Source organism: Pyrgilauda ruficollis, unplaced genomic scaffold (genome assembly GCF_017590135.1).
Source record: "Pyrgilauda ruficollis isolate IOZ18807 unplaced genomic scaffold, ASM1759013v1 scaffold10, whole genome shotgun sequence".
In the NCBI taxonomy this organism is placed as follows: domain Eukaryota; kingdom Metazoa; phylum Chordata; class Aves; order Passeriformes; family Passeridae; genus Pyrgilauda; species Pyrgilauda ruficollis.
In genome coordinates this window covers 15,185,518-15,213,276 of record NW_024508101.1, presented here as the reverse complement: position 1 = coordinate 15,213,276, position 27,759 = coordinate 15,185,518, and the positions used below count along the sequence as shown (strand labels likewise).

Sequence of the window (27,759 nt, the reverse complement as noted above, 5' to 3'; positions counted from 1 at the left end):
GCTGTTAGTGGAATTACTTTGTAATATCCTCTTCCAAAATGAATTTTTGTGCATTTTAAAAAGAAATTAATGAATCCAGAGGCATTGTACAACTTCATAGCAATAACAGCAAAAGCTTAAGCTTGGAATTCACCCCTGCCCAAAGCATGCACACTGTAGCAATTTCTTGGCATTTTGTCTGCAGAAAAGCATCCTGCACTAACTCCACAGTAAGTTGAAACTTCTGTTTCTTGCATTTGTTTTGTGATGCTTTGTGGCTTCCTGTTGTTACACAAAAGTGCCACTAATTAAAGTAATCCATAGTGTGACTGGGGAGGACTTGTCATAAATAGCAAACTGGTTAATTTGGCTGAGTGTTGCTCATTTTTAACAGAAGTTTTGTATTTATGTCATGCTGTTCACAGGGAAAATATTGCAATTACAACTGGCAAATGTTGCTATTACAACTTTATCTTTGATGTAAATGTACAGTGTTTTTGTCTTGTCACTTTTAACTTCTCATGGGGTGAAACAGTTTCTGTCTGCTGTCAGAAGCAGTGACAGACGGTGAGGTGACAGGTTGGCAGCTTTGTGTTCCCTGAAAGTGCTGCCCCTCCACCTTGGAGGTGATTTATTTAATTGTTTTATGAGAAGAGTTGACTTTGGAGAAAATTGCCTTACTTGCAAAAAAGTTATGACTGGTTCAGAATCCAGAATGTGGTTTAAAGGCTTGTAACCTGGGCAAGCGTGATGTACACAGAGCATCCTATGTTAAACCAAAATTCATCACTAATACCTGGGGAAGCAGGTTAAATTACCTGTTGATATTTTGTCTGACTATACCTGCTATGGTTTGTGCCTCTTGAACCAGAATCTCTGCAATTTGAAGGGGTGGAGGGGAATCAAGGCCCTTTTTTTTTTTTTTTTTTTTTTTTTTTTTTTATTAAGAGATAATTTCTGAACTAAGAGCCTAAATATTTGTTTTTCAAGAACTTATGTTGAAGGAACTGGTGAGTGGTACTGAAATTTGGGCAGAAGGAAGTACAGCCCATTCTTGGTGGAAAGGTTTCACATTACCTTGTTGTGTTTGTGTTCTTTGGGATGTGTAAGAATTTAGTATCTTGCAGCTGTAACAAAGAATAAATCTGTGTTATGATATGAGGCCAGATCTGACAGAGGTGAGGCTGCCCCAGCTCTGATCCGTGCCAGGGCTGAGTGTGTGTTACCAGCAGGAAAAAAGGTTTTCTTGCCCAGAAGGAGTTAGAAATGGAATTTCCTAAGAAGATGGGACAAACTTCAGGCCAGACAGAGCAAATATATGGACCAGCCACTGTTTGCACATCAGAAGCTGCTTTTATGCCCTTGTCCCTCTGTTTTCGCACACTTGTTCTTCAGGAGTCGTCTAGATCCTTCCAGATGGACCTGGGATGGATTGGAAGTAGCTGGGCAGGTTATGAAAGGAGCTTTCTATCAGATGCCCAAACAGTTTGTATAGTAAACTGCAATGAAACTGCAATAGACAAACTTATCTACTTTCTTGCCTTTGTGTATAGTTGTCATTATTTTAATACTGATTTCTTCTTTTTTTGTTTCCAGTACGTTAACAATTGTCTGCCTTTCTGTGAAGCGATTATCAGACTAAAAAAAAAAAAAAAATCTGTCCTTTCCTTCTGTAATTCAGTTTGCCAACAAAATAGAGACACATTGTCAGAGAATGTATTTGTCCTACTACTGATTCACTTGATGTCATTCTGATGTTATAGACTGCCCCAAGTTATGAGAATACTTTCCAGTTTGGGTTTGGGTCTCCAGTGAGGAAAAGAAACAGCTCTTTCTAATACCTGCTTTACTGTTGGAAATGAAATTTTCTGGGTGGGCAGTCATGAAAGCTCAGGCCAATGGAATGGTGGTCAGATGTGGATTATTGTTCCATGTGAGGGATATTGGCAGTCAGAGAATGGAGCTCTAGGAACTGAGAGGTGACAGAAGGGAGTTTCTTTGAAAATGGATCCTTGGAGTTAGATATGGTGAAGTGCAGTAGTGAAAGATCCATTTCATCGAAGGATGTAACATTTCTGCAAGACTATTTGCTTTCACTTTTCTATATTTTTGTTGCTTTGGAAGCTGCTGATTGTCTTCAATTATATTTTTTTTTTCTTCCTAGTAAAACGCTTCAGAGAACCAAAGCATGAAAGACGTCCCTGGAGGATATGGTAAGTTTCTGCATGCTTCATTCTTAACTTCTTTTCTTCTTGCACGTTATAGAAATTGAAGGGCTGATGTTAGTGCATGATGATTAAAGAAAAGCGATGACAAGATATTGGTAACTGTCAGTGAGGAACCAAAAAAGTTACCAAAATACATGAGTCAGACTACCTCCTGTGTGTTTCCTGGGTAGTCATTTCATACTGAACACTTCCAGGAATCTCTAGAGATGTACATTTAGGCATAAAGCTTCAATTTGTGCTTCTTCCTAAAGACAGAAACTTAGAGTAGCCCTAAGATGCATCTGAACATCTACAAACTTGCTTAAGCTTAGAGGAAGATCTCAGCTGGGCTCAGATAAAATTCCATGTTTTCTTGGTATCCTGCTGTGTATAAAATAGAGAACAGGATGATAAAAAATACAAGTACATCAACCATAAAAAATACAAGGTATAAAAAGTGTGTTTGTGTTTACTACACTTTAAAAGTTCCTGGATTGAAGCAATGCCAACATAAGCTGTACCAATTTTGAGACTGGTGTGTAAGTGTTAAGGCTGCCATTCCACTTGTTCAAGACTTCAGTGGTTTAAATTCTGCTCATACAAATTTGCTTCTCAAAACTAACACTGACCTTTATTTTTTGAAAAAAGAAGTACAAAATCTTTGTGTACTACAGTCTACCTCAGCCTGAAATCCTGACAAGTGCACTGATAGCCCTTAATTTTTAAGCAAAGAATCTTGTTCTGGGACTCAAGTATTGTTATTTATAGCAGAGTGTACTGATTAGATATGTAACTCACTGGCTTCCTGCCTCATCTCCAACACTCAGTTCTCTGTGTCATGCAGTGAATGAAGAGATTGAAGTTCAAGACAGTTATCAGGGAGGGTAGATGAATTCAGGCATAAAATGTCATTTGGATCTGTTGGGGTGTTTAGATCTTTTTAGACATGCAAACAACAGGCAAAATGGTTCTTTTTCTGAATAATACAAAGAATACACTCTTGCCTGCAGAATACTTATTATGAGTCTTATGTTTTACATTTAATGAAACATCCACTGAAAGCTGGATGTAAGAGCTGGAGTCATTGCTGAATCACTGTCTAAGTGGGGGTTTATATTTTCCCCTTGAGTAACAAACTCTTTTCTCTCTGAGTTTATCATCTGCTTTGGAGATAATATTGTCAAGGTTGGAATTCTTTTGCAGTATGTTCCAAGCTCTGTACTGTAGATAAAATTCAGTGAAACCAGTTCATGCTTCCAGGTGAAAAATATGCTGAATTTTAAATGAAATACTGTAGATAAAGGACTCATTAGTCACTATTAAGTTGTTCGCCCACAAACATGGGATGAGGATTTTTTTTTTGTCCATGCCATAGGCTTGCTAAAAATGCATAAACATAAAAGGTCCAAAATACCTATCAAGGCTGGGATACTCATTGTTTCCAGGAGGTTATTAAAGACTTAGCTAGAGTTAGTCAGGATTAGCTCTTGGATAATGCATATGATACCAAGAGGATATCCCGCAGACTTTACGTTTACAGTGGTAGGTTTCAAGTTAATATGATCTGGGTTATTGTTAGAAAAAATAGGGGCAGAATTTAAAATGGAACATTGTTAAATAAGAACTAAATACTATGATACTTTTGTCATTCTGTGTGTTCTCATTTGGAGAAAAAAAAATAGTAATAGAGATGGAGTTTTAATTAACATTTAATTTAATTTGCAATGTCTGGCTGTGTTGTAAACAGTTTTGTGTGTCCTAAAAACTGTTTTTACTTTACCTAGGTTTTTAGATACTTCCAAGCAAGCCATAGGGATGTTGTTCATCCACTTCGCAAATGTCTATTTATCAGACCTTACAGAAGAAGACCCCTGTTCACTGTGAGTGTTTAATTTTGGAATAAATAGCCTTTATGGAAGTTCTGTGGCTGAGCTGGTATATGTGGATAGTAAGGCAAGATAAAGCTGAGAAGACAGTTTTCATGGTAAAAATCAGTCACTTTAAAAAACCTGTGGTTTAAACTTAGTTAATCAAGTATCAGGATTCTTTTCTTTATGTTCATGGCTGGCAGGAGTCTGGACTGTGTGTAGCTATTTTAAACCTGAAGGCAAAGCCTTACTACTTGTCCCTCTCCAGTGAACGAGTGGGGACTTGGGATGCACATTGCAGTTCAGGTTTGTTTACTGAAGGTGCTGGGACCAAAGGAAATGAATATCCAGTTGTGTTCACTGTGGTAAAGCAAGGCTGTAATATAAAGTGAGTTTGCTTTCAGGGTTATTTAGCAAAAATCATTTGTGTTTGTATTTGCTTCTAAAACCTACATTGGCTGCTGCAGTATTATTTTAATTTTGTTAAAAATGGGAAATCTTGCTTGGTAGCCAGGCAGTACAGAAATTAATTCTGCAATGTCACGCTTGGAGCAGTGTGACTAAATAGATAAGCATTTCTCTGTAGTGTATTAAACCTGAAAATTTTATGACTAAGACCCCGACAGGCTCTTTACAGGAGCTCCTGAAGCAAATGGTAATTGTTTGGGTTTGTTCTTGATAAGGCTCATGCTCAAAGTAGCTTACACATTGCTGGTAATGAAAGCTGTGAAATTACTTTTAAAAGCCCAGTAATTTGCCTTTTAGAACCAATCCAGTTCCTTTCGATGGCATCTGCTCACTTGTTGTTTTTGGGTAAACAAAGGAGAGACACAGCTCAAGGAACATGCTTGTGTTGCTGCACAAGCCGGTTTTTATTCCTGATTCCTCCTTGGTTCCTTCTGTGCTCCTACATGGGAGAAATGTGCAAGGACACTGCTTTTCTCTTCACACCACAAAGCATTCTGTTAGGCAAAATGCATTTATTTTAGCACATTAGCTGTAAAATTTGAATTATAATTATGACAGTTTCAACAATACCAGACATCATCATAGGATTTTCCTTGCTTATGGATTTAAGAATTTCCTGATAGGTTTAAAAACTGGCAGGTGCAAATTACTTTCATTCAATTTTTATAACTCAAAGTGCATATTCAAGTGAGGTAACAAAAGCATGTCAGAAATTGTCAGTGTATAAAGCTAAGGCACGATAGTGTATTACACTATTTTAAATTAAAAATAACTTTGTTTATTAAAAATAACACAAAACATTTTGCTAGGCAAAATGAAGGGTTTACTGACATGTGCATTCTCTCCTGCATCTACATATTTTTATTTTCAAATCCCACTTTTAATCTAAGTGTAACATGACAGAAAACAAGTAGGAGAGTGAGATTATTCAGTGCTCTCAGGATTACTGAAATTACAGTGTGGAGCTGGATAATTTCTTGGACAAGGGTGCAGGTTCTTGATAGCAGAAAAAAATATCATGTGGTATTAACCAAAATCTGTCGTAGGAAAAATATCCCTAAGTTTGAAAGTGAGTCCAGACTTGCCTGGTGCTGTGGGGAGGTTAAGGACACATCCCGGGGTGAGCCCGGCGTGCTGGGGAATCTCGGTGTTCTGGGGAATCCCGGGCATCCCTGGGGGCCGGGAGCCCCCTCTGGCTGTGGAATAGCTGCTGGCACCTCTGATTTTCCCTGCTGCTCCTGCTGCTGCCTTCCTGCTGCGGGCTTACAGCAGCCTCTTGTGGCCTCGGCGGGACTCGTGCAGAATCGGGATTGCCGAGGTTCCTCTGCAGACACTCAGCCTTGATTTTAATGTTTGACTAATGCAACGTTGATTCAAACTCAGATTTGGTGAACAGTTTTTCGAAAATAACTGTTTTTAGAAAGATTGGGGATCTTTAAGGACAGAAAAAAAATATTGAGACTGCTAGAATTATTTAAATTGTAGGCACTCAGTGTAATTACAGAAGTGGTAAATGATTGTTCTCAATACTCTGGCTTCTCAACATACTTACAGATCTTTTATCAGTCATGGTGTTTAAATACCCTGAACCTGTAGAAAATGGACCCTGACTCCTTGGGTTTTTGTCTGGTTTTCCTTTCAGGTACCTTATCAACTTCTTGCTGGATGCCACCTTAGGAATGCTGCTGATCTACATCGGGATCCGTGCTGTCAGCAGCATCGTGGAGTGGCAGCAGTGGGAGTCCCTTCGCTTTGGGGAATATGGTAAATGTTCTGTTCTGGAACTGAGGTGGTTCTCTGGGTAGAATCCCACAGTATTTCAGCAAGTGGTTAACTCATCCTAAAATCTTTGTACAGTCATTTTAATATTTCACTTGTCATGAGGGCTCTTTTAAGTTCTGTATCGCAGTATCCTCCTTGTGTCTTAGAAAGCTCAACAAGTCTCTGAGCATTCACTGAGTTTGGAATGACTGCTTGAATTTATTTTTTTTTTTTAAGGAGTGATTCAACAAATTATGATATTATAATCTCATGGAAAAAATACCAGCATGATAAATTTACTCTGAAACACTTCTAAAACAATGATTGCTGGAAGGTCATTTCCTGCTAAAGCTTTCACTGAACCACATGCCACTGTCTGAAGATACAGACCAAGAGTTCTGCCAGCCCTCTTCAAGCAGCCACATCCCTTCAGAGAAGGGAATGGCAAGATGATCTGTGCTGCTCCTCAAGGAATGATCACTGGAGCTTGTGCATGTAGGGCCTGTATCACTGGTGAAAAATGTGTGAGGGACAGACTGTGAAATCACTTCCAGGTGAAGTTGCAGAATTTATCTTCTGTTACTTAGAAGTCCACTAATGTGCACAAGTTGTGGATTTGCAGCTGCAGTTGAGTATCACTCACATTATTAACACCAGCATTTAATTTTGTTCTGCCTGTTACTCTCAGATTGCTGAAAATGAAAGTTTTGTGTACATGTTAGAAATCCCATTTGCAGCTCCTTGAGACAGAAATGGGAGGAGATGTTGCCTTGTAAGAGAGCTGTGGCTCTTCATCAGAAAGAAAAACAGCAACCCCTATGGTTTGGTGGGGGTGAAGTTTAAGGAAGTTAAAAATGTTTGCCTAACAAATTAGGAGCTTTCACAGCAGTTTTATAATTATTACTGGTAGGATTTTGGTTTTGTAGATTTCTTTGATTTTTATGATCCTAAGTAGCTGACAGAATAAGTGAAGGCCTTGTGAAATTAGAGCACTTTAAAAGCTTGAGAAGTTTGCAATCAAATAACATTAACTGCTATTTGCTTTAATGTCAGAGGTTTAGCTATGATAAGCAACTTAGAAATAACTGCCCATGCTATTAGGGCATGTTAGATTTATAGAGATTTAATGTGTATCTTTTAGGGTACAGTTTATGGCCACTTAAGCTGTTTAAATCAGCACTGCCACAAGACTGCTTGTCTGCTTTTAACTCACATGCCACAGTCCAGTATTTCCACTCTTTTCCTTGGACTGGTGCATATCTGGTTCTTCAGGGAATTGACCAAGAGAGCTAAACCATCAAAAATTCACTAGATGTAAAAAAAGTAAATAGTTTCTCCAGATTTGTCCCAGGCTTGTGTCTCTAAGGGATTAGGTAAGCACCAATGCCCAGGGAAGGCAAAGGGGCAAGGAAAGAGGTGAGGCTCTTGCCTCAGAGCCCCATTTTCTGATTGTTAGTTTGGCTCAAAGCCATTTAATGACATTTGAGCAGCTTTCAGCCCATATAAAACTTGAGTTTCCTCTTAGAGAAAAAAAAAAGGTGTACCTATTACAGTTGTAGGTAGGTATTTGTAATCATGTCAGATATTAGATTTTATTTCTCCCTAATAACATTTTGAAATTTTTTTGTGTGTAATCTATTGTCCTTTCCCATTTTAATGTTCTTTCAACAATAAGCAGTCTGTGGATGGGGAGATGTGAGGATTATGTTCACTCCTCTGAAATTTCTCTATTTCTTACTGACTTTCAAAATGAAGCTGGGTTTATTTTAGTAATGAGACATTTCTGACTGCAGTAATTAAGTTCTTAAAAATCAGCAGATGAACTTGTGTAGTGCTTTGGAGGTGGTCTGTGGCTGCTCCAGTATTGTCACTTTGAATTAGGAGATCTGAAACACCTAAACCTGTTTATTGAGTGTTCTCCTCTGTGTGTGTGTGTGTTTAAGTGATGTATGAAGTTACATAAACCCTCTTTTGTTAATTGTTCTCTCTAGTATCAGATCATTTTATTAGTCACTAACTTTGTTTTCTGCATCTTTATTAATGTGCTGTCCTGCCCTTAGTGTGTTAGGTTTTTAATCAAGCTATTGTCAGGACTGTTTTAAAGCATATTGCAAATCTGCATTTCCATTAATCATGTGAGAGAGGCTTCTGGTATAAAGAGAATTAGAGAGCAGATGGAAAGTTATTCATTTTGGCTAAAACTAAGCAGGTGCAGTAAGGTTAGACCCTCTGTAAGAAATCCCATCTAAAAGAACAAGTTGCATTGGATCATTTGCTGTTATCTTCTTTTAAGTGTCCCTGGTGTTGCTGAAGTGAAAACCCTTCTATCACTGGTTTATTGAACATTTTTCAGTTTGACCCAAAGAACACCGTTATTTTTCATAAGATTTTTTTAAAATAAAGTAGGGTAAAAGCAGGGACTAAAGTGCAGTTCTGTGGGGTTGCAAGTGTGTTTAGAACTTGGCGTTTTGAAGTTACATATGGAATGTGTAGCATAGAATCACAGAGTGGTTTGTTTTGAAAGATCACTCAAAGCCCATCTTGTTCCACCCCCTGCCATGTGCAGGGACACCTTCCACTATCCCAGGCTGCTCCAAGCCCCATCCAGCCTGGCCTGGGACACTGCCAGGGACCCAGGGCAGCCACAGCTTCTCTGGGCATCCTGTGCCAGGGCCTCACCACCCTCCCAGGGAACAATTCCTTCCAATATCCCATCTGACCCTGCCCTCTGGCATTGGGCAGCCATTCCCCCTTGTTCTCTTGCTCCACAACCTTTTCCACAGTCCCTCTCCAGCTCTCTTGGAGCCCCCTCAGGTACTGAAATGCTGCAATAAGGTCACCCTGAAGCCTTCTCAACACATCTCCTCTCTTCTCCACCCCATGGTTCACTGAAGAGTGTCAGAGTCTTGGAGCTTTTTATCTGGAGTAGTAGAGTCAAGTCCTCAGCTTGGAGATCAGTGTGATTTCAGTTTGTTTGTAAATGTGGGAAAACAAACAGGAGCCCTCCTTCCACCCCCAGACAAGTCTCTTCTTGTGACTGAGTGATGTTTGTGTTTCTAGAGCCTAAATAATCATTTGTCTCAAGTTAGTTCTCACTGTGAGCTCATTTCCCTTCTTAGCTCTATTACTTGATCCCTGGTGATTCATTACTTGAAGCTGTCACAAAAATAGCAGTGTCCTGCTGGTTTTAAAAGCCTCTTCTTTATATGGAGGACAGTTTTTAAGCATAAATGCCTCAAGGAAGGAATGGATATCAAAATATCAGCATTTATAAATGGTGGCTGTTTGTACAGCAAAACAGCACTGCAGTCTGATTTATGAACAAAGGGCCATGACGCTCCCTCGAGGGCTTTTTTACACCAGAATTTTTAATTGTATTGGATTTGTCTTCATATCTATGGTTTTATATTTTCAGATTCATTACTTCAGCAGTTGGATTTTAATAGAAGTGCAAAATCAGTTAATATATGTGAGTGTGTAAAGAGGAGAAAAGGAGTCATGATCTGTACTGAAAAAAATGTTCCCTGCGTTCTCCTTTCCTTCTTGTCTTGAGCTACTTTTGTTGCTGCAAGTAGAAGACAGGTGATAAATCCCTCCTGGTGATTATAAACTCCACTGGCAACTGAATTGTGCTGGGGCCTCTTTCCTTAGCTTTGCCTCTCCATGGCAGAGCTCAGAAATTGTATATGATGCATCTTTTTCCTCCAGCTTTTTATTTGCCCCTTGCAGAGCAACTTACTTGTAGCCAAGTGGGGTAGATAGCACTGCCTTCAAAACTATTTAAAATTTATTTTGGAGTAGTTCTGTGAGTTGGCATTTTCTTAAGAAAAAAATTTCAGGATCTGAAAAACAGAAGGAAGTTACAGGGTAGAGGAATAACAGGTATTGGGTTCAAGAACTGTTTCTAAACATACTTCTACAAAGCAGCTGATGGCAGTGGCAGATACAAGTATAGACTAATCTGGCATTGCCCAGCATTTTCCAAAAATGCTGCTACAGTTGTCACTGCAGAGGATTCAAAATTTTTCAGTTTTGTTCTTTATTTGCTTTTCTTGCACTAGCAAGATTTCCAGTAATTTGCTGGATTATTCTATATATGACAAGTGTAAAATCAGAATTCAAGAGATGACTGTAAGAGACTTTAGAAATTAAATTAGAGTTTAACATTAACAGTAAAGTTCTGATTTGGGTTTGTGCACAGAATCTCTGAATGTGCAAATGTCTGAAGGTGCTCATTGGAGCACCTTCTGGGTGTGGTGATGTTATTAACTTGAATTTCATGGCTTATAAAACCATAGAAAAAATTGGTTAGAAAGGAACTCCATATAATCCAGCCTCTTGCTCAAAGCAGGATTAACTTCAAAGCTCAAGTGAGTTGTTGAGGGCATGGTCCAGTCAGTTTTAAATTTCTCCATGGTTTAGGATTTAAGAATCCCTTTATCTATACAACTTACTCCAGTAGATTTTAACCACTCTCACTGTGAAAGCTTTTTTTCTTTCATATCAGAATTGTATCTTCACTCCCCAGTCTGTATCTTCCCACCTTTTTTCAAGGTTACTACTGGTACACTGTCAAAAGACTTGCTAAATTCAAAGTAGGCAGCATCCCTGTTGTCCCCACTTGTAATTATAGCTGAGAGATAATTTTGTAGGTGCAGTAGGGCACACAAAAATCTTCAAGTAGAATTTAATATACACAACTTCTAATTTCAGTCATGTACCAGAATAAAACCCCAAAGGAACCAGCACCACTCCCCACAAAAACATTGTGGAACAAAACATTCATTGCTGAGAGTGCACAACACTTTTAATACGGAGTTTCACAGTATTTGCATGTACAAAATCTCCTGAGAGTTGCAAAAGATGCAAAATTGTTTTCACTGTCTTTGCTTTTAGGAATTAAATAAACATTGGAAAAGAGATTGGAATAAACTGTTCATTTCAATAGTAGGGCTGTAGCTAAAGCTAGTTTATTTTTTAATATTTGTTAATTAGTGAGAAAAAATAGAGAATGCTAGTAAAACTGTGAGGTATAGAATTTAATTGCTAAAATCTAATTCTGAAACCTAATTCAGGCCTTGTGTCTTCAGAAGAATCACACTTGCTTGACTTTGACTTACTGATGTTTTCCCTTTCAAGATTCTAGCTCTTTGGGTTTTTACAAGAGAAGCTGTAACTGTAGTATGTAACTGTAAAACTCAAGCATTTTAATTGCTTTCCTCTCAGACTGTTGAGTGTTGATTACAAACTCATCCAGTAAAACTTGTTTAGGAAGTATTTGTTGTTTTGGACTCCAGTCTGATTTATCAGTTTCTCTGTGTAGCATTTCAGCAGCAAACCCTAAGTCTCAGACTATTACCAAGTATTAATACTGAAAGCCTTTCAGGAGTGTTCCAGAAAAGGAAGCAGCCACTGTCCATTATGCATTACCAACACATAAAGGCATCTGATTTTCCATTGCCCATTATTCATCCCCAGGCTAAGAGTTTGGAGCTGCCTTTGACGAGATTGCAGAAGCTGCTGCAAAGACGAAAAATCTGTCACCCTCCCCAGAGCTTGCTTTTGTTTTCTGGTGAAGTGCAGCTTCAAGCTCACCTGCAAAGCTTGTTAGGCTTACCAATCCTCTTTTTTCCCCTTTTTTGTCTTCTTTTTCTTTCTCTGCCTTTTTTCAAAGAGTCTAATTGTGTGCATAAGTTTTCCTGTTCAAGTATTTGTGGTCTTATTTCTGTCCTGGCAGATACTTCATGCTCTCAGGTTCTCATTCTGCCCTTGAGGTGCAGCAGAATTTCAAACCCTTTCACACTGGAACTAAAATATGATTCTAATTTTTTATTCAGTTGAATTTTTCATAGCAGCTCTTGCACCTGTTGCTTCAATTGGTTATTTGTGGTAACTAACTTTGTAGAGATGAAAAATATCTTTAAGATAGCCTAGAGACAATGGTAGAAATCTAAGTTCTACTTAGACTAAAGGGAAATGTGTTTTCCCAGCCATGTTTCCCTCAAATTTTCCCCTTTATGACACTTAATATGTCATGATAGAGGATCAAAAATAACAATATGAGGAGAAACACGAAGTTTATCTGTCTTGCTTTCATCAGATTATTTGAAACAGTGTGAGCACATCACAGGTACTGCTGAATGGGACAAAGTCCTGTTAGATTCAGTTTCTGATACTTTTTGAAAGCTGGGGTGAGGCAGAGAGAGGGGAAGGAGCAGCAGTGAAGGAATTGGAGAAGATACTTCTGAAGGATTTAGCAGCCCTGCTGCCTCTTCCAATACTGATTTTTAAAGATGTTTACTATGAAGTAAATCAAACCTATGCATATATTGAACCTTTCTTCTTTCTTGCAGGTGACCCCCTGCAGTGCAGTGCTTGGGTGGGCCAATGTGCTCTGTACATAATGATTATGACATTTGAGAAAACCATCATCATCATAGTGCTGCTTATACCTCAGTGGAAAGAGGTTGGTGTTTTTACAGCATTTTACAGACAAGTGAAGAATTTCAGGTGGAAGCTGTAAAGGCTCCCAGCAATGTTCATTGGTTTGGCTCAAGCATCATGATTGTCTACACTCATTGCCAATTAACGCTGTAGTAGTGTTATGTTCTTTTAGTTTAATTGGGATACTGCTAATGAGACCTTTATCCATTGCCAGGAATATCATATTGTATTTGGAGGGTTTTTTGTAAACTGAAATATCCAAAATTTAATTCTATCTCCTTGTCTAAAGTACCCTTGAAACTACTAAGTGGTTCTTTCTTTTCTTAACTCTAATTCTTGCCTACAGCTATTTTGTATTCTTGTAGTATTTTGAAGAATTTTCTTTGCCTGACCTTGTTGATAGGTTTTAACTGTAGACTTTTAGAAATTTGTGGTGGATTAGTGAATCCACTGATGCTGACTGCATTAATCTTTATTTTGATGGATTCTGTGTAGCCAGATATTCAAAGTGGTGCTGATACTACTCACTGAAACTAGATAGCTCTACTGTATGCCCTGGACTACTTCAGGAACTCTGTTCTCCTTACTGTGTATTTTGTAAAACCCTGCTCTGTTTAAATTTCCTAAAGATGGATCTACAACATGTTCCTTGGGAGCAGCTCTAAAATGTTCAAGATTCTAAGGCAGCTCCTCAGACTTCAGTAAACAAAAATGACAGAGATAAGTTTCTTGTCAGCCCCACTTACTTATCTGTGGTAATTTATAAGCTGTCCTAAATACTTTGCTTTTCTCAAAGCTGCCCTTTTTTGGTTCACCTGCGTTATTTCTGTCTCATTAGCTTGTACATGAACATTGCCCTGCCTAAGCCAGTTGTGTGCATGTACTGCCATGAGCTGAACTCAGTGCTTTTCTTTTCACAGGTGGCTTTATTGAACCCCATAGAGAACCCCCAGCTGGAGCTGGCAATCGTCATGCTGATAGTTCCTTTCTTTGTTAACGTTAGTACCACTCACTTAGTGAGGTGTTTACTTGGATATCCTTCTGCCATGTGTTCATTAATTAACATTACTCCTTAAAACACTCTGTACCTTGGTGCTTAATTTAAGGGCTGCTAAAGAATGGGTAAATTGTCTGGATATGTAGATTTTACAAAGCTGAAATCCATATGGAGCTAAAGAACCAGGTTCAGGAGAGGGGTAGAAATGCCTCATAGACCCCTTTGGCCTGATGACTTCAGTAGATTGACTGACACAGAGATTATAAAATTACAGTGAAATTTGCTTTAGGAAGCAGTTGGCCTAAGGACAGACGTCCTGTGAAGTATCCTGTGTCTGCCATAGCTAATAGCAGCTGGCCTGTGGTGGAGCAGAGGAAAAGGGCAAGTGTGCAGTCATCCTTCCCAAAGTACACTCTTGCAGCAATCAGGGATTTAGGGATTAGAGCCAGAGACAGTGGGTGCCCTTGCATGTAATAACTGTTGGTAAAGCATTGCTACATGAAGAGTTAATATACAAACACCGTGAATAGTCACTACTGTTCTGATTTTCTTCTCTTCCACAAAGGGATAAAGTAGCTGGGATCTAGAGCATTGCTGAAAGGTGTAATAAGATATGTGACACTGTGTCTGCACCAGATTTAGCTTTTGGCCAATTCAGAATTATTGTCAAATTCATTTGGTCAGTATTTGGACCTTTCTTCTACTCTGAAGAAAGCTCAACTGTTGCTTTCCCCTTCTTTTTAACAGGCGTTAATGTTCTGGGTAGTAGATAATTTCCTTATGAAGAAAGGGAAGACAAAAGCTAAACTTGAAGAAAAAGAAGCAGGACAAGATTCAAGAAATGGAAGTAAAGTTCGATACAGGAGAGCAGCATCACATGAGGAGTCAGAGTCAGAAGTATGTAGAGTTAATTATTGCAATTAATGTAATATCAGTCCAGTTCATCCCTCCTGGTAGTCATTTCATTGTAGCACTGTCAACTTAGGTTTGGTGTGCTGAGCAGTAGCTCCTGGCATTGGCAGTTGAGAACCAGTTAAGGAAAAAGTCATTGTTGTACCACTCTGGCAGTTAATTTCCTTGCAGATGGGCAGAAAGACCCAATAATATACGTAAATACCATGGGTGGGCTCTGCTGCATATGCTTTTAAAAAACCTCACAGGGAATACAAAACTAATAGACAATTCTAATTCAAAGAGAGGTTAATAGCTTAAAGTGAGAGGGAGCTGGTGGAGGCAACTGACCTGATTTTCGAGAATTATTTACACAGCTGCCATAGCATAACGTTATTCTAAATTACATTGTGAGCGGTTTTTAGTTCAGCTGAAAGATGGGTGGTTTCTTTGAAGGTGAGTCAGTTTAGCTTTAGTAAGTTAATGTAACTTTTCTGTGAGACAAACGGTGCTATTTATATGGGTTTGCCAGGTGATGTGACTGCAGTGTTACCAGTGTGAATCAAGACCTTAAATGTTCTCTCAAGCTGCCTCCACTGTTCTGGCATCACTCTTTGGGTTCAGAGTCAGTGGCGGTATTGAGAATAATATGTATCCATCCTTCTGAAAAATGTACTGGAGGTTTCTGATAGTATCTGCAATGATGTTTGATAGTGTGTCAGTAAATCCTAATTGTGTTCTGTAAGCTCTTTCTTGAGCAAATAATAGGATGCTCTACAAGCGTAAAAAAGTAAAATTTAAAAGTAGAAAGAAGAGTGTGACTGCTCCATGTGCTCAGAAGCTGTAATTTGTTTTTAGATCCTTATTTCAGCAGATGATGAGATGGAGGAGTCGGACGCCGAGGAGGATCTGCGCAGGCTGACCAACTTAAAGCCCATCAAGAAGAAGAAGCATCGCTTTGGTCTGCCCGTATGACACATTCCTTGGCCTGTGGACTTGCAGGTTTCGTGGCAAAAACTTCTGTCAGTGGGGTTTAATGTTGCAATTGCATCTCCCTTTTCATACAAACTGACTTAGAAGCAAGGTCTACCAACAGAAGGCAAAGCAGTTGGAAGACTTTCAGTTCAGTTGCACTACAAACACACTGACCAGTTATGCAAGAATGTCCCCTCATCATGTGTGGAAAATAGACGAGTCACTAAGGATTCGTGTGCGAGGTGTCAGAGAAGATCGGAGAGAACAGATACAGAATCTTTCACTTTCAGTTACTGATGGGACAGTGTATGGAGTTCTCAAAAAGGCATCAGAGTTGACTAAGTTAAAGGAGTGTGTTTTATTACTAAAACTGGCTTTTGCAGCATAATTCCTAGAGCAGAATAGTTTATGGTTACAAGCTGTAACTTAACATTATTTTTTTAAGTACAAATGTTTACTTGCTACCGGGTACCTATGGAACTAATAGGTGGAACAAAGATTTTTTTCCAAGTCTTCTCAAATCTATCTGACTATTTTATATTTAAGTTATATTTTCATACAGTTGTATTTAAAGATTCTCTTTATCAGAGAAATGGGTACAGTTCCCTTTTTTGTGCAGAACAGGTCAAAAGATTTGTAGTGAAAATCTTATTTATCCTTGTCTCCTGATTTAAGACAAAGGCATTGCAAAGGGAAGAGCTCTCTGTCACTGCTGAAGTCACCAAATATCACTAAAAAATGCAGTCCTATGTGTGCTCTTGACCATATAATTTGAAAATACCTTTTTCAGTAGGAGGTGGTGTTTGCATATTTGACAAAGGTGCACTTTAGTGTATAACAAAAATCCATTGTGATAAGTTATGTGTGAAATGAGTATCTATGGATACTCTAATTATTTCTGTTTCTGCAAGTCTCTTGTGCGTACCTCTCAAATGACCCAAAAGAGATGGAACATTTCTGATACTTTTCCTATTATAGGGCCTGCAGTACAGGACTGTGATCTGATTATAGCAGTTGTGCTACAATATTGCAAATACAATTCTGTCCCTTGTTTTTTCTTGGAAAAGCAATCTTCTACTTAATGTGCTTAACAGCAACAACAACAAAATTTCTCCTATTTAATTTCCATAAAGTCTCATTATCCTTCAATAGTAAAAGAACAACCCCAAGGGGTACAGTGCAGTTGTTACCACAGCGTTTCTGGGATTTTTCAGTGTCTCTTCTGGTAATTGAGAGCACGTGGTGATCTGAAACCTAGCAGACATGTTTTCAGTTATATCCTTTTGCTTTGCATATTTTCTAAATGATTGTTTCTGACAGCTTTCCTTGCTTAGCTAAACCTTGTGCAGGACAAGGCGATGTGTCAAAGAGGTGACAACAGACCTTGAATGCAGGTCTGTTGTAGTATCTGGACACCAGAAAAATTCCAAGCCTTAAACCAGTTTCATTGGAAAACTGCTCAGAACTTTTTAAGATTTTTTACATTTTTTATAGATTTACTAGGTCTTAATGTGATTTATTATCCAGACCACTTAACTGGGCCTTAGTAAATACTGAAGTGTGCGCTCCCGTGCTTACTTTCACTATTCCAGCATCCCTTTTCCTGGTGGCTGCCAAGGGGACACGATGCTCTGACACCTCAGAGTGTCCAGCCAGCTCAAAGGGACATTTACCAAACCCAAGGTTTTAGTTGAGCCACTGACCTTTGTTACTGTGCACTGAAACGTAAGAACTGCAATAAGTTACAGTACTAGTGTTTCCTTTAGACTAAATCTAGAGACTAATGACAGTGGAAGTTTACCTGAGTTCTTTTGACATGGGGGTGGGGATGGGGAAATGTCCCTGATCAGTGTTGCCTCTGGTTTGGGGGGTTTGGGGTTTTTTATTGATTGTATGACTTGCATCTTCTCTTGACTATTGACCACTGGGTGGGCGCAGATCTCCAAAAGCACAGTACTTCAAGGAATTCATCAACAGAATAGTCTCCTACAGCTCACTTTTCCAAAGGGATTTAAGAGCTAGGACTGGCTCTTGTCACAATTGTCAGCATTTATTTTTTTTAGCATAGGATTTGTTCTGTTTCAGATAGTGAACTAAAGCTACTGAACATGTGCTCCGTTCCAGTGCGGAGCCATGGCTGTCCTCGCCAGCTGAGATAACGGAGCAGCGCACACAAATTTCACTGTGCGAGCTTGCATCTTATCTTCCTTTTCCCTCCTCCAGTTACTTCAATTATCAAAATTATTCTAGTCTCATGTTTAGTCTGTGAAGTGTCAGTATAAAGTTATGGCCTTAATCATGTAAAAATATTTGTTTTGAGCAGACCTCAAGCTTATTGACCAAGTGCAAAACAGTGTAAAGCGCTATGGAGCAGATTCTTGAAGGTGGTTATAGCAAAGATTCTGAATGCCTAATTTTTCATGTCTTAAGTGCTTAAATGTCACTTGATGTGAGATCTAGATATGCCTAGCAAGATGATGTAGTAAAGCACTATGATCCAAAGACACAGAAATATTTTAAATACCACAGTAGTAACAGGAGGAGCAACCTTCAGAGGGGAAAAAAATTACTTTCTCTACTAAGACAATAATTCTATTCAGAATTTTAGTTAAATAACAAAATCTGGCTGTTTTTTCTATACATTCTTTGTTATCGTTGTGAAAAAGATGGAAAATGTAAAACTGGCAGTTTTCCTCTCTGTAAGGTAAAAATTGGAATTCTTGCAGTAGTTATGCGTAGGACAAGTTCTTTTGTCTGACAAGCTTGTATGTGGGAGCAGGGAGTGTGTGTTTAGTGTCTTCACTGTGTCTTACCACTTGCTAAAATGTATTGGCAGCACAGGCTGAAATGGACTTTTCATGAAGAGTTGATCAAGTGTGATACTGCAACATCACGTTTGCATTGTCCTCCAGTCACTCAGATTTCTGCCTGGCAAATGTACTTCAGGACAACTCGTAGCAAAAGTTTAATTCAGGCTGTGCTTAGAAAATAGGATTCTGTTTAATGAAAATAAGCTATGTAGTGAATGCCGGAGTAAGAGAAAGGGTTTATAACTTAGAGAAGAGACACAAATATTGGTGGAGATGGAGTTTACCACGAGTGGTCAACCTAAATGCATTAACTGTTCCTAGTATCTGACCTGTGACACATCTGCATAAACTTAAAACACTGGTGTTGTCTAGTATGTGGTTTCCAAGTTCTGGCTTCAATATGTTCAGGTCCCCTTGTCTTATTTAAATAGGTGAATGCTGTCTGTTAATGTTGCTAACTAAAATGTACTATAGCTTTTCTTCAGGGAAAACTCAGAAACTGAGTTGCAAATTAGAGCAATGCAAAGTGATCCCCTCGGGCAGGTGTCTGCTCTGATCCCTGCCTAGCTTGGGGAGGGGGGCCTGGGCTCTCCTGCTCTGCTCAGAGCTGAGCATCACAAGGAATCTCTGCCACTGTGCTTGACTAACCCGTGTTTGCAACTTTGCTGTGCTTTTTACAGGAGAAACCAGTAGTGAAAGTTAATAAATTCAGCCACACCAAGTCAGAGTACATCTACAGCATAGGCGTGCAAACTTTTTTAGATGAAGTTTCCAGTTCAATTACTGAAAATGACTACTATGGTTTTACAAAGTAAAACTGCAGTATCTTTAAAAAAGGGACTCTTTTGTAGGTGTTTTCGTCTTGTGTGGGTATCCGTCTCAAACTGAATGTGGGGTTTGTTTGTAAGTAAATTCAGAGTATAGCAAATGTGAGCAAAACCAACAGCTGTATTCTGCTGCCCTCTGTTTGGACCATTTTGTTTAATCAGTGGTGTTACCTTAAACTTTTAAGGGTATCTGATGTAATTACATTATAATGGTTTACAATAAAGTCTGACTTATTACAGATTTGTACACTTGTTTTATACTTGTTCTGTTTCAAAGTGCCTGTGTTTCAGTGTCTAGGGTGTGCTCTCATGGGAAGCAAGTTCTGCTACTTGAGTTTAACTTCAGCTCTAATTGTGCACCCAATCAATTATGTAGATTTTAATTTCAGTATATTTATTTACCTTAATGGCAAGTCCCATTTGATCAGGAAGAGGCATTGTTCTTAAGTTGCAAATTTTTTTTGCAAGTTTAAGAATCCTTGCAGGCTCCTCTCAGATCCTTTTCCTGAGGAAGGTTTTTTTTAGGGCTGGAGCTGGACAGGATGGACCCAATCCTGCCTCTGTAACTCCTCTGTAACACTTGCCTATTGTTTTCATACTTTCCACCTGCCACATCCAAGCAGTCCCATACCCACTGCACCCATACAGGGAATTCAGAGTATAATCTTCACTCTACCTGAAGTGTCAGTCCCCTCCGAGGTTGTTAGCACTTTCCTGGAGAAGTCAAATCTTCCCTGAGGTTTGGAGACCACGGTGACAGCCATGTGTACATTCACTTAAATCTCTATAGTCATTGCCATATTTTAGTTAAAACCATTTCTCCAGCAAAGGAGTTTTCCACAATTCCTGTTGCAGTGGAAGATTAAAACTTGTATTTTTAATAGCCACTGTTGGATAAATGAGCCATCTTGTTCCATTGTCATTCATGTCACATTTAACAGATCTCAAGGATCTCAACCAGGTGAACAGGATTTCTACTCTAAAATTTAACTAACTGTAGATTTAGGCTGGGTTCTTTGTGAGGAAAAATAGCCGATCATCTGTGCAAGAAAATGTGCTCCTTGTTTGAGTGCTGGTTTAGGAAATGGAATTGAAGAGAACAGAACTCTCCAGGCTTTGAGGATGTACTAGAAACCCCAGGACGTGCTGCCTGCCTCTCTAAACACTTCACCTGCCCCAAATGGCAAGCGAGGTATGAGTGGTTTGATTTTGTTTGTATAGATAAAACTGCTATGAAAGCACAACTCTGTTGCTTTTGAGTGAGGAATATGCAGTACCAATTAACTGAAGCAATTTTGAAAGCTGAAGGGAAGATAATAGTTCAGTGTCTTGAATTCTAAATATTTACTTTAGACACGCAGAATGTTATTTTCCTGTCATAATAGATAGTCAGAATAGTGATGCTTGGGGGACTGTAGAGGAACATCTTAGTAGAGAACTGTTGCTTTGTACAATAAAAAAAAAAAAAATCTGTTTTTTCTAAGGTCAATGTTTTATTCTTCTGTTTTGTTGGCCTACTAAGGACACTGCTGCTCTGCAGAAATGCTTCTTCTGGTTACTAAGATATGGGTTTAAAATAGAAAATCAACCTAAGGAATAGCTAAGGACATAACATCCAAGCTGCGTTTTAGCCTACAAATAATTCCCCCAATAAAGGAGAAGATCTCAGGCCTGGAAAGAGTTCAGCTTAAAGGCAGTTTGGGCATTGGGAGGCCTGGGGAGTAGTTCATAGCCGACAGATCTCACTGTCCTGCTCGTACAGTGCTGGAGCTGTGGTTTGATGTCATGTTTTCATCGTGAAAAACAAATTTTTTTGTGACCTCTTGTGCTTCACTGTACCCTAAAAACACTGGCAGAGCCTGAGAAAAGGCTAGGGCAGATTTCTACCGATACAACCATTGATCTCTCTAGTGGAAGGTGTTTGGAGGTCTGCCATGCCTGCCCTTCTGACATTAACCCATCTGGCTGGAGTCTTGGTTCTTTGTAGGTGTTGAGTGCAGTCACAGAAGCTGATTTTTTTTTTTTCATGATGTAAAGATTTCATGTAAAAAAACAAAAGGGAAACAATCTCCCACTAAAACCTCTCCCAGTAATGAAAAATAGAATTCATGCTCAGGGATGGCAGGGCTTTACTTAATTAAAAAATTGTTTAGAGAACAAATATTAGAAGTTCTGAGAAAGGTTTTACTGCTGTCAGCAAGTACAGTGGGGGACACCAAGTTTATCCATGTCTGAGTAAGCTGTTCCTGTACAGATGTGGGTGAAATGGTTAAACTCACTGGTAGTGCTGGAAGTAGAAAGTGATTTTACTGAGTTGTGTAAGAGCCTGCACTGGAGCATGATCTGAGATAGAGCTGTAAGGGTAAAACCATATCCTACTTTATTAGCTCTCTAAAAGACACAAAACAGTCTCCTATTAAAGATCCCTGTGCTAAAGTGATTCAGGGCACAGTTATGCTTTGGACTTCAGGTTTGTATCGTCTTTAGAGAACACATATTTTGTTATGCTGGGAAAGCAATGCCCACTTTTTTTTTCCCCTCCCTTCCCCAGGAGGGTTCAGAGTCAATTTTGTGTCCATAACAACATTTTGCCTTTTAAAGCTATAAATAGAGCCCCAGCGGACTCCCCGGGAAGCGTTTTTGTAGGACCCGGCTTCCCCACTGCCGCAGCTGCCTGCCCCCGTCAGCCCAGCCCGGTGAATGCTGCACGCCCGAGTCATCGCCAGGAATAAACCTCCGACAGCAACAGCCTGCCTCGACCTGAATCATCCCGCCGCTGCTTCGGGAACATGACCCAGCCCATGACTTCACTCGGATGCTCTATATAAGTCCAGGAAAACAACAGGCGCCCGCAGAGCTCACGGGCTGGATTTAATCAAAGTCGGGAACGACCTGGGAGGGATTTCAGCGAGGGAGCACCGCAGTTATGTCACAGGTACGGGACATCTGTGCGCTGCCAGCCCTCGGAGCAGCGCCTGGCAAACCTGCTACTGGTTTGGATGCTGCGCTTGGAAAAGCTTATAGCGAGTTCCTCTCAGTGAATTCAGCTTTTCTGCTCTGTGACTTATGTGAGTAAAATATTTTAACAAGTACGTTCTTACTGTGGGTTATCTGGTGAAGAAGGAAAGCAGCTGCTCTCTACATGGTTAATTAATTCGCTTTAAAATGTTCTGGTTTACCTTAAATATTTTTATTTGTGTAGAAAGGGAAAAATCCCTTCCCCTGCTCTGCGTTGGGATGTTTGAGAGATGGAGGAATTTGTGACTTTCTGACACACTTTCTCAGACAGTGATTCTGAAATTCTGTTTTGCAAAGAGGTGGCTGTGCTGAAATGTCACTGTGTAAAGATTAGTGCATTAACATGCAGGAGAAAAGAGTGTGACTGAACATTCTGTTAGGATAAGATATTTGAGACTGAAATTTTATATAAAATTAGTACTTTTATATTCATTTTATAACTAATGGTTTGTCTTTAATACATGCCCCAATAATCAGTGTTTCAAAGTACTCTTGAAATGAGCTCAGAAATGGTGAGGTTTCAGGTAAATGTTGCATTTGCATCACAAGCTGCATGTGCCTGGCAGAGCTCTCCTCAGCAAGAGAGTTTTACAGGATTGGTGTGATGGAGAGCAGGAGCACAAAGACCACAGTTCTTCAGCCATAGAGAGTAACTCAGTTCAGCTGGTTTTCTTTACTCCAAAAAAAATGGAACGTAAAACCCAGTTGTATGTTTTGTAAAGTAGCACTTTCTGTCTTGTGACAGCAGTAGATAAAGCACAGGCTGCACGCCTGTGCCAGGAATGGCTCCTGGCAATGCCTGCTCAGAAATTCTGGCAGCAGTTAGCAGTGGTGGGGCTGTGACAGTGGCAGCAGCTGGCCAGGGCTCAGCGTAACCTCTCTGCTCACCAGCTTTGCTCCTCAGCTAGGACTGACTAATCCACAGCAACTGTCCTGATGGAAAATCCTCTGATCAGAGCATGAGATGGTTTATTTTAAAATAACTGGGTGACATTCAAGAGCTCTGCTCAGCCTGGCTGTATCTTTGTGCATCTCAAGAGCCACCTTTCCTCAACCTGTTCCCAAAAATTCCCTTGTCCCAGTGGGAAGAAGCCTCACAGAAGTCTGTTACCAATAATGGGTGAAGGACCTTTGCAAATTTCACATTTCTCTTAATAAAGCAAGGGGCTTTTTCCCTTCCTGGGATGGTTGCCTGTGGAGTGTGCCATGGGCATGAGGGACTGTTCCCATCATGTGCCAGTTGTCATTCCAGAAAGACAGGTGACTCCCTGGCTGTGGGGATGTTCAGTCACCAGCTGAACAACCATGCATGAGGTGTTGTGAATTTTGAAGGGTTTGCTGACACCCTTTCCCCTCACTTGCTTTGGCTACTCACGAGTGTTTTCCCCAGAGATCTCATAAATGTTTTGTTTCCCACAACACATGCAAGTGGGATTGACAGTGAGCTATTCTGAGCGTTCCCAGGAATTTGCAGCAGGCAGAAAATGTGCTCCAGTGGAGCCAGCTCACCCGTCCAGGAGCCAGCCATGCGGGCGCTGTCTCTGCAAGCTCCCTGGGACTCGCTGCTCCAGCCATCTGTAGGCCTTGAGGGATTTGTTTCCCTCCACAACTGCTTTTAGCCTCACAGGCAGTGCCTGCAAGTGCCTGAGTGAGCTCCACCACTGCCAGAACCCAAATATCAGAAGCTCTGTGTATGTAGTGATGGTCAGAGAAGTGTCTTGTTGATCTTTTAGTGTGTAAATCTATTAGAGTTGGAGCGTGGGGGTCTTCTGTTCCTCTTAATCATATCCCTGTGCCCCTGAATCTTGCCATGAGGGCTGCCTGGTGGGACACTGAAAATCCGTCCATGAAATAATAAGCTGATGGAGGAATGCTTATGGTGTTGGTTGCTGCAGAGTGAGGTTGTGTTTGGTTGTGCAGTCCTAATTTAAAGATAGGGGTAGGCTGATGAAGCAATGTTATCCCTGTTTCCTTGTCGTGGAATAAACTGTGAACAGATTAGTACTTGGCTGTTGCAGTGCAATACCTGATGAGTTTTTGTATTAGGTTTCCTTCTCCTTCATTGGGGTCGAAGTCCAGTGCTTCAGATGTGTTCAGTAGAGAGCCTTGTTGAGTGCTCCAATCCTTTTGTTCCTTAAATTTAAGATTATTAACTATGAGTCAAGTGTTTATTCAAACTTAACTCCAAATCTGGAATCTCTCTGACTGGTTTCCCAAAGAAGTAGTAAGCAGACTGAGGCACAAGCCCAATTTAGTAATAAAGTGATTTTTCCCTTTCCAAATATTGGACAGGTTCTTGAATTACCAATCATTACTTGCAGAATAAGCAGGCAGGGCTGGACAGAGAAAGTCTAAGAAATTTATTTTGTTCTTAATTAAGCAGTCTGTTGCTTTTTCAAAGGCTGTACAATAAAAAGACAATTTCAGAGCAGTAAGAATAGTAGCAGATTTTGGGAAGGGCAGTGAAATTGTGATTATGAGAAGATCGGAAGTAACCGAGTGTGCAATTTCAGGACTGAAATAGGTGAAATATTGTGTTAACAACTCTGTATGTTATAGCCTTTGGGTGGAGGCAGCTTTGTTCCTTGTGCTTTGAACACAAAATACTGATGTGTGGATCTGTTTCTTAGCCAGCCCCCGTGAAAAAGAAGCGTCCTCCAGTGAAGGAAGAAGACCTCAAAGGAGCCAGAGGAAACCTTGCCAAAAACCAGGAAATTAAATCCAAAACCTACCAAGTGATGAGGCAGTGTGGTAAGTCTCCTTGACTGGAAGCAATTAAGCAGAGTAAAACATTGACTTAATTGCCCTTTTCAAGTGAAAGGGTCACCTCTGGAACATCAGCCTGCTGTTCATCTGATGGACAAGTGAAGTATTTATCAAATGTGTATATATGTATTTCAGCAGCACTAGTTTTACTCCATGAATTTGGATGATATTTCACTGATTGTCTTTCCTGGTTTTCTTTTCGAAGAACAAATGGGCTCCGCAGCACCTTCCGTATTCAGCGGGGCTCGGACAGGGGGTGAAACAGTCTTTGAGAAACCGAAGGATGAGCCGGCCAAGAGCGTCTTTGGCTGACAGTGGAGCTGGACATGACTCACCAAAATGATTGTTGCAGCATTTTTCAAAATTTCTGTTCCTTGCACTAAAGTCACTGTTGACTCAAGTAGCTAATTTCCACCGTAAGTCCTTAAGTAGGGAATATACTCATGTCAAAGAGTAAAACTTCCATGTTCATTTTTATTACATGCTTTCTTTCTATGTATTGGACAATGTTTGCTATAATTGTTTAATAAAAAAAGGTTGTTGGACTCAGCTTGGCACACTGTGGTGACTCATTTCACTTCAGATTAATTCCTTGGGCACTTGGGCACTGCAGGCGGATGATTTTGTCTGTCAAATGCAAGGAAGAAACACCCTGATGACACAGTGTCAGTGTAATTTCTTCACACCATGGCCTCACCAGGAGGGAGCTGAGGAGGAGCTGATCAAAGGGGCAGCACAGAAATCTGGAGACTTCACCCAGATGTGTGTTGCCTACAGCGGCACCTTGGCGGGGGCTCTCAGGGTGACGGCTCTTCCCTCACGGCTCTCCCTCACAGTTCCCCTCACGGTTTGCCGCTCATAGCTCTCCCCTCACGGCTCCCACCTTACAGCTCGCCCCTCACAGTTCCCGTTCACGGCTCTCCCTCACAGTTCCCCTCACGGTTTCCCGCTCATGGCTTTCCCCTCACAGTTCTCCCCCACATCTCCCCCCTCACACCCTTCCAGGCAGCAATGCCATGATTTCCTTTCATGCAGCTCAGCTATGAGGGCAGAGGCCTGGCTCTCAAGAGTGCCCCAGCGCTGAGGAAGGGATTTCAGCTCGTTCCCCAGTGGCTTTTGCCTCCTGTCCCACTGGATCGAGTGAGAAGTGGGGTGCCAGACCCAGCCGCCATGTCCTGCCTTACCATGGAGATGAGAACCCGGCGAGTGTCTCTGTACAACACCAGCACAATCTGAGGGGGAGATAATTTTTTTCAATGCTGTTTGTTTCTTAATTTGCTGCATTAAACACCAAATCGGTTTTCTCCCAAACCCCAGAATGTTTCCCCTCGGCTGGATATTTGTGCTAAAACACAGAGGGACCTCTGTAGGCACCTGCCATGCTTCCCACATACCCGGAGTCTCTGCAGCATGTCAGGGGATGGTAAGTCAGACGCCACCTTTGTTAAAGAAGCTACTTTTATTTTACACAGACTAGACATGACTAAGAGGCAAAAGTGTTGCTGAAGTTCTCTGTGCACCATGAAATGTATTATATTTAACTTTTGTGTCCCAAACACTTGACATAAAATGTGACAATGCCCACACAGATCCCAGAGAGGCTGTGGAGAGGAGCTCACTTAAGGCAACAGCAAATCCTTTGGCTTTAAGGGGAAAGCTTCTTTAAAGATATTGCTGGTCCATTGCTTTGCCCTGCTTCTTTCACTTTAAAAGATTATTATTTGCAGCCCAGGCCCCACCTCCTCACTTTAGTGGGCACAATTTCTCCGTGGAGCACAGGCTTCTCACAGGTACATTGGCAGAGCCTTTTCCCAAGAAAGATCCTTCCAGAGCATTAAAAAAGTCATGGTGGGAAAAATTCCTGCCCTGATAATACTGGAGCTGCCTTTGCATTGGGTTTAACAAGCCCTCCTTCATTAACCTGTGTTGAGAAGATGGAAAGAGGTTGTTCGATAGTTATAGAAATGATGGTGAGGGACAAGTGGGGCAAAATGTCGCTTTCCTTATTGCAGTACAAGGGCCTGACCTGCCAGTTTGCAGTGGGGTAGCAGGATGAGGGGTGATGTATTTCAGTCCCCACTTTGGATCTGTTGGTGCTGGTTTAACAAAGCACAGAAACCTCTGTGTCCCACATGGATTCTACGGGGAAGCCAAGTAAGGTGTCTGCCAGAGAAGTGGGATTTGGCAAACAGCTCTACTTCCAGGATGTCATGTTCATTTACTTGTGCTGCTTCCAAGTGTGACAATAAGGACTAGACATCTTTTTTGGTCTTCCTGTCTTTTAATGTGGACCTCATCTAAAAAATGTGAGGGGCAGAGCTGACACTGAAGCCGAAATCTGTGCAGCAAAAGCAGCTCTTTAACATCCGTGTGATTTTACACACGGGCATTAGAAAACTGATGACAGATCCACTTAATTAAAGCTTTGGCTCTTGCAGCTCTTAGGCCACTAAGTGTCTAATCCTGTGTATTTTAAAGGATTAAAGCATTACACGAGTTGTACAAGTTAATAGAATGTATTGCAGTTTAATTTTTTGTGTTTTAAAATGTATATATTTACATGTCCTACTATAAAGGATATGGTATTTCCAAGTAGTATAAACAGTCTGCCTGAGAGGAGCAAATTTATTTTTCTAAAGAATTACTTAAAGCACAAGTCTTGTAAGACCAGGCTGCACTTAGCACATTCTTTGTAGTGAACTTGTAGATGTCTGGTAAGTAATAAATTATTGAGCTCTGCTTTAGTGT

The 27,759-nt window shown here is 40.4% G+C and overlaps 2 protein-coding genes across 3 annotated transcripts in view; both read left to right on the top strand.

Moving 5' to 3' along the window:
• The window catches only part of LOC121350149 (store-operated calcium entry regulator STIMATE-like), a 36,705-nt gene extending 14,760 nt beyond the window's left edge, over positions 1-21,945 (top strand). The window contains exons 2-9 of one of the 2 annotated variants that reach the window (XM_041461225.1): positions 2,144-2,192; positions 3,971-4,066; positions 6,165-6,286; positions 12,637-12,749; positions 13,648-13,725; positions 14,472-14,621; positions 15,474-15,617; positions 21,829-21,945. In XM_041461225.1, coding sequence (XP_041317159.1) covers positions 2,144-2,192; positions 3,971-4,066; positions 6,165-6,286; positions 12,637-12,749; positions 13,648-13,725; positions 14,472-14,621; positions 15,474-15,590 — 725 coding nt within the window. In that variant the 3' untranslated portion in view covers positions 15,591-15,617; positions 21,829-21,945. Of the gene's footprint in view, positions 1-2,143; positions 2,193-3,970; positions 4,067-6,164; positions 6,287-12,636; positions 12,750-13,647; positions 13,726-14,471; positions 14,622-15,473; positions 18,146-21,828 lie in introns of those variants that run through there. The other variant, XM_041461216.1, reaches the window with a different exon arrangement.
• An 82-nt stretch (positions 21,946-22,027) lies between these two features.
• MUSTN1 (musculoskeletal, embryonic nuclear protein 1) lies at positions 22,028-25,560 on the top strand. Its single transcript, XM_041461238.1, has 3 exons — positions 22,028-22,162; positions 24,876-24,996; positions 25,217-25,560. Exons 1-3 carry the CDS (start codon positions 22,154-22,156, stop codon positions 25,321-25,323), a joined length of 237 nt encoding a protein of 78 aa, XP_041317172.1. The 5' UTR covers positions 22,028-22,153; the 3' UTR covers positions 25,324-25,560.
• Positions 25,561-27,759: the final 2,199 nt, after the last annotated feature.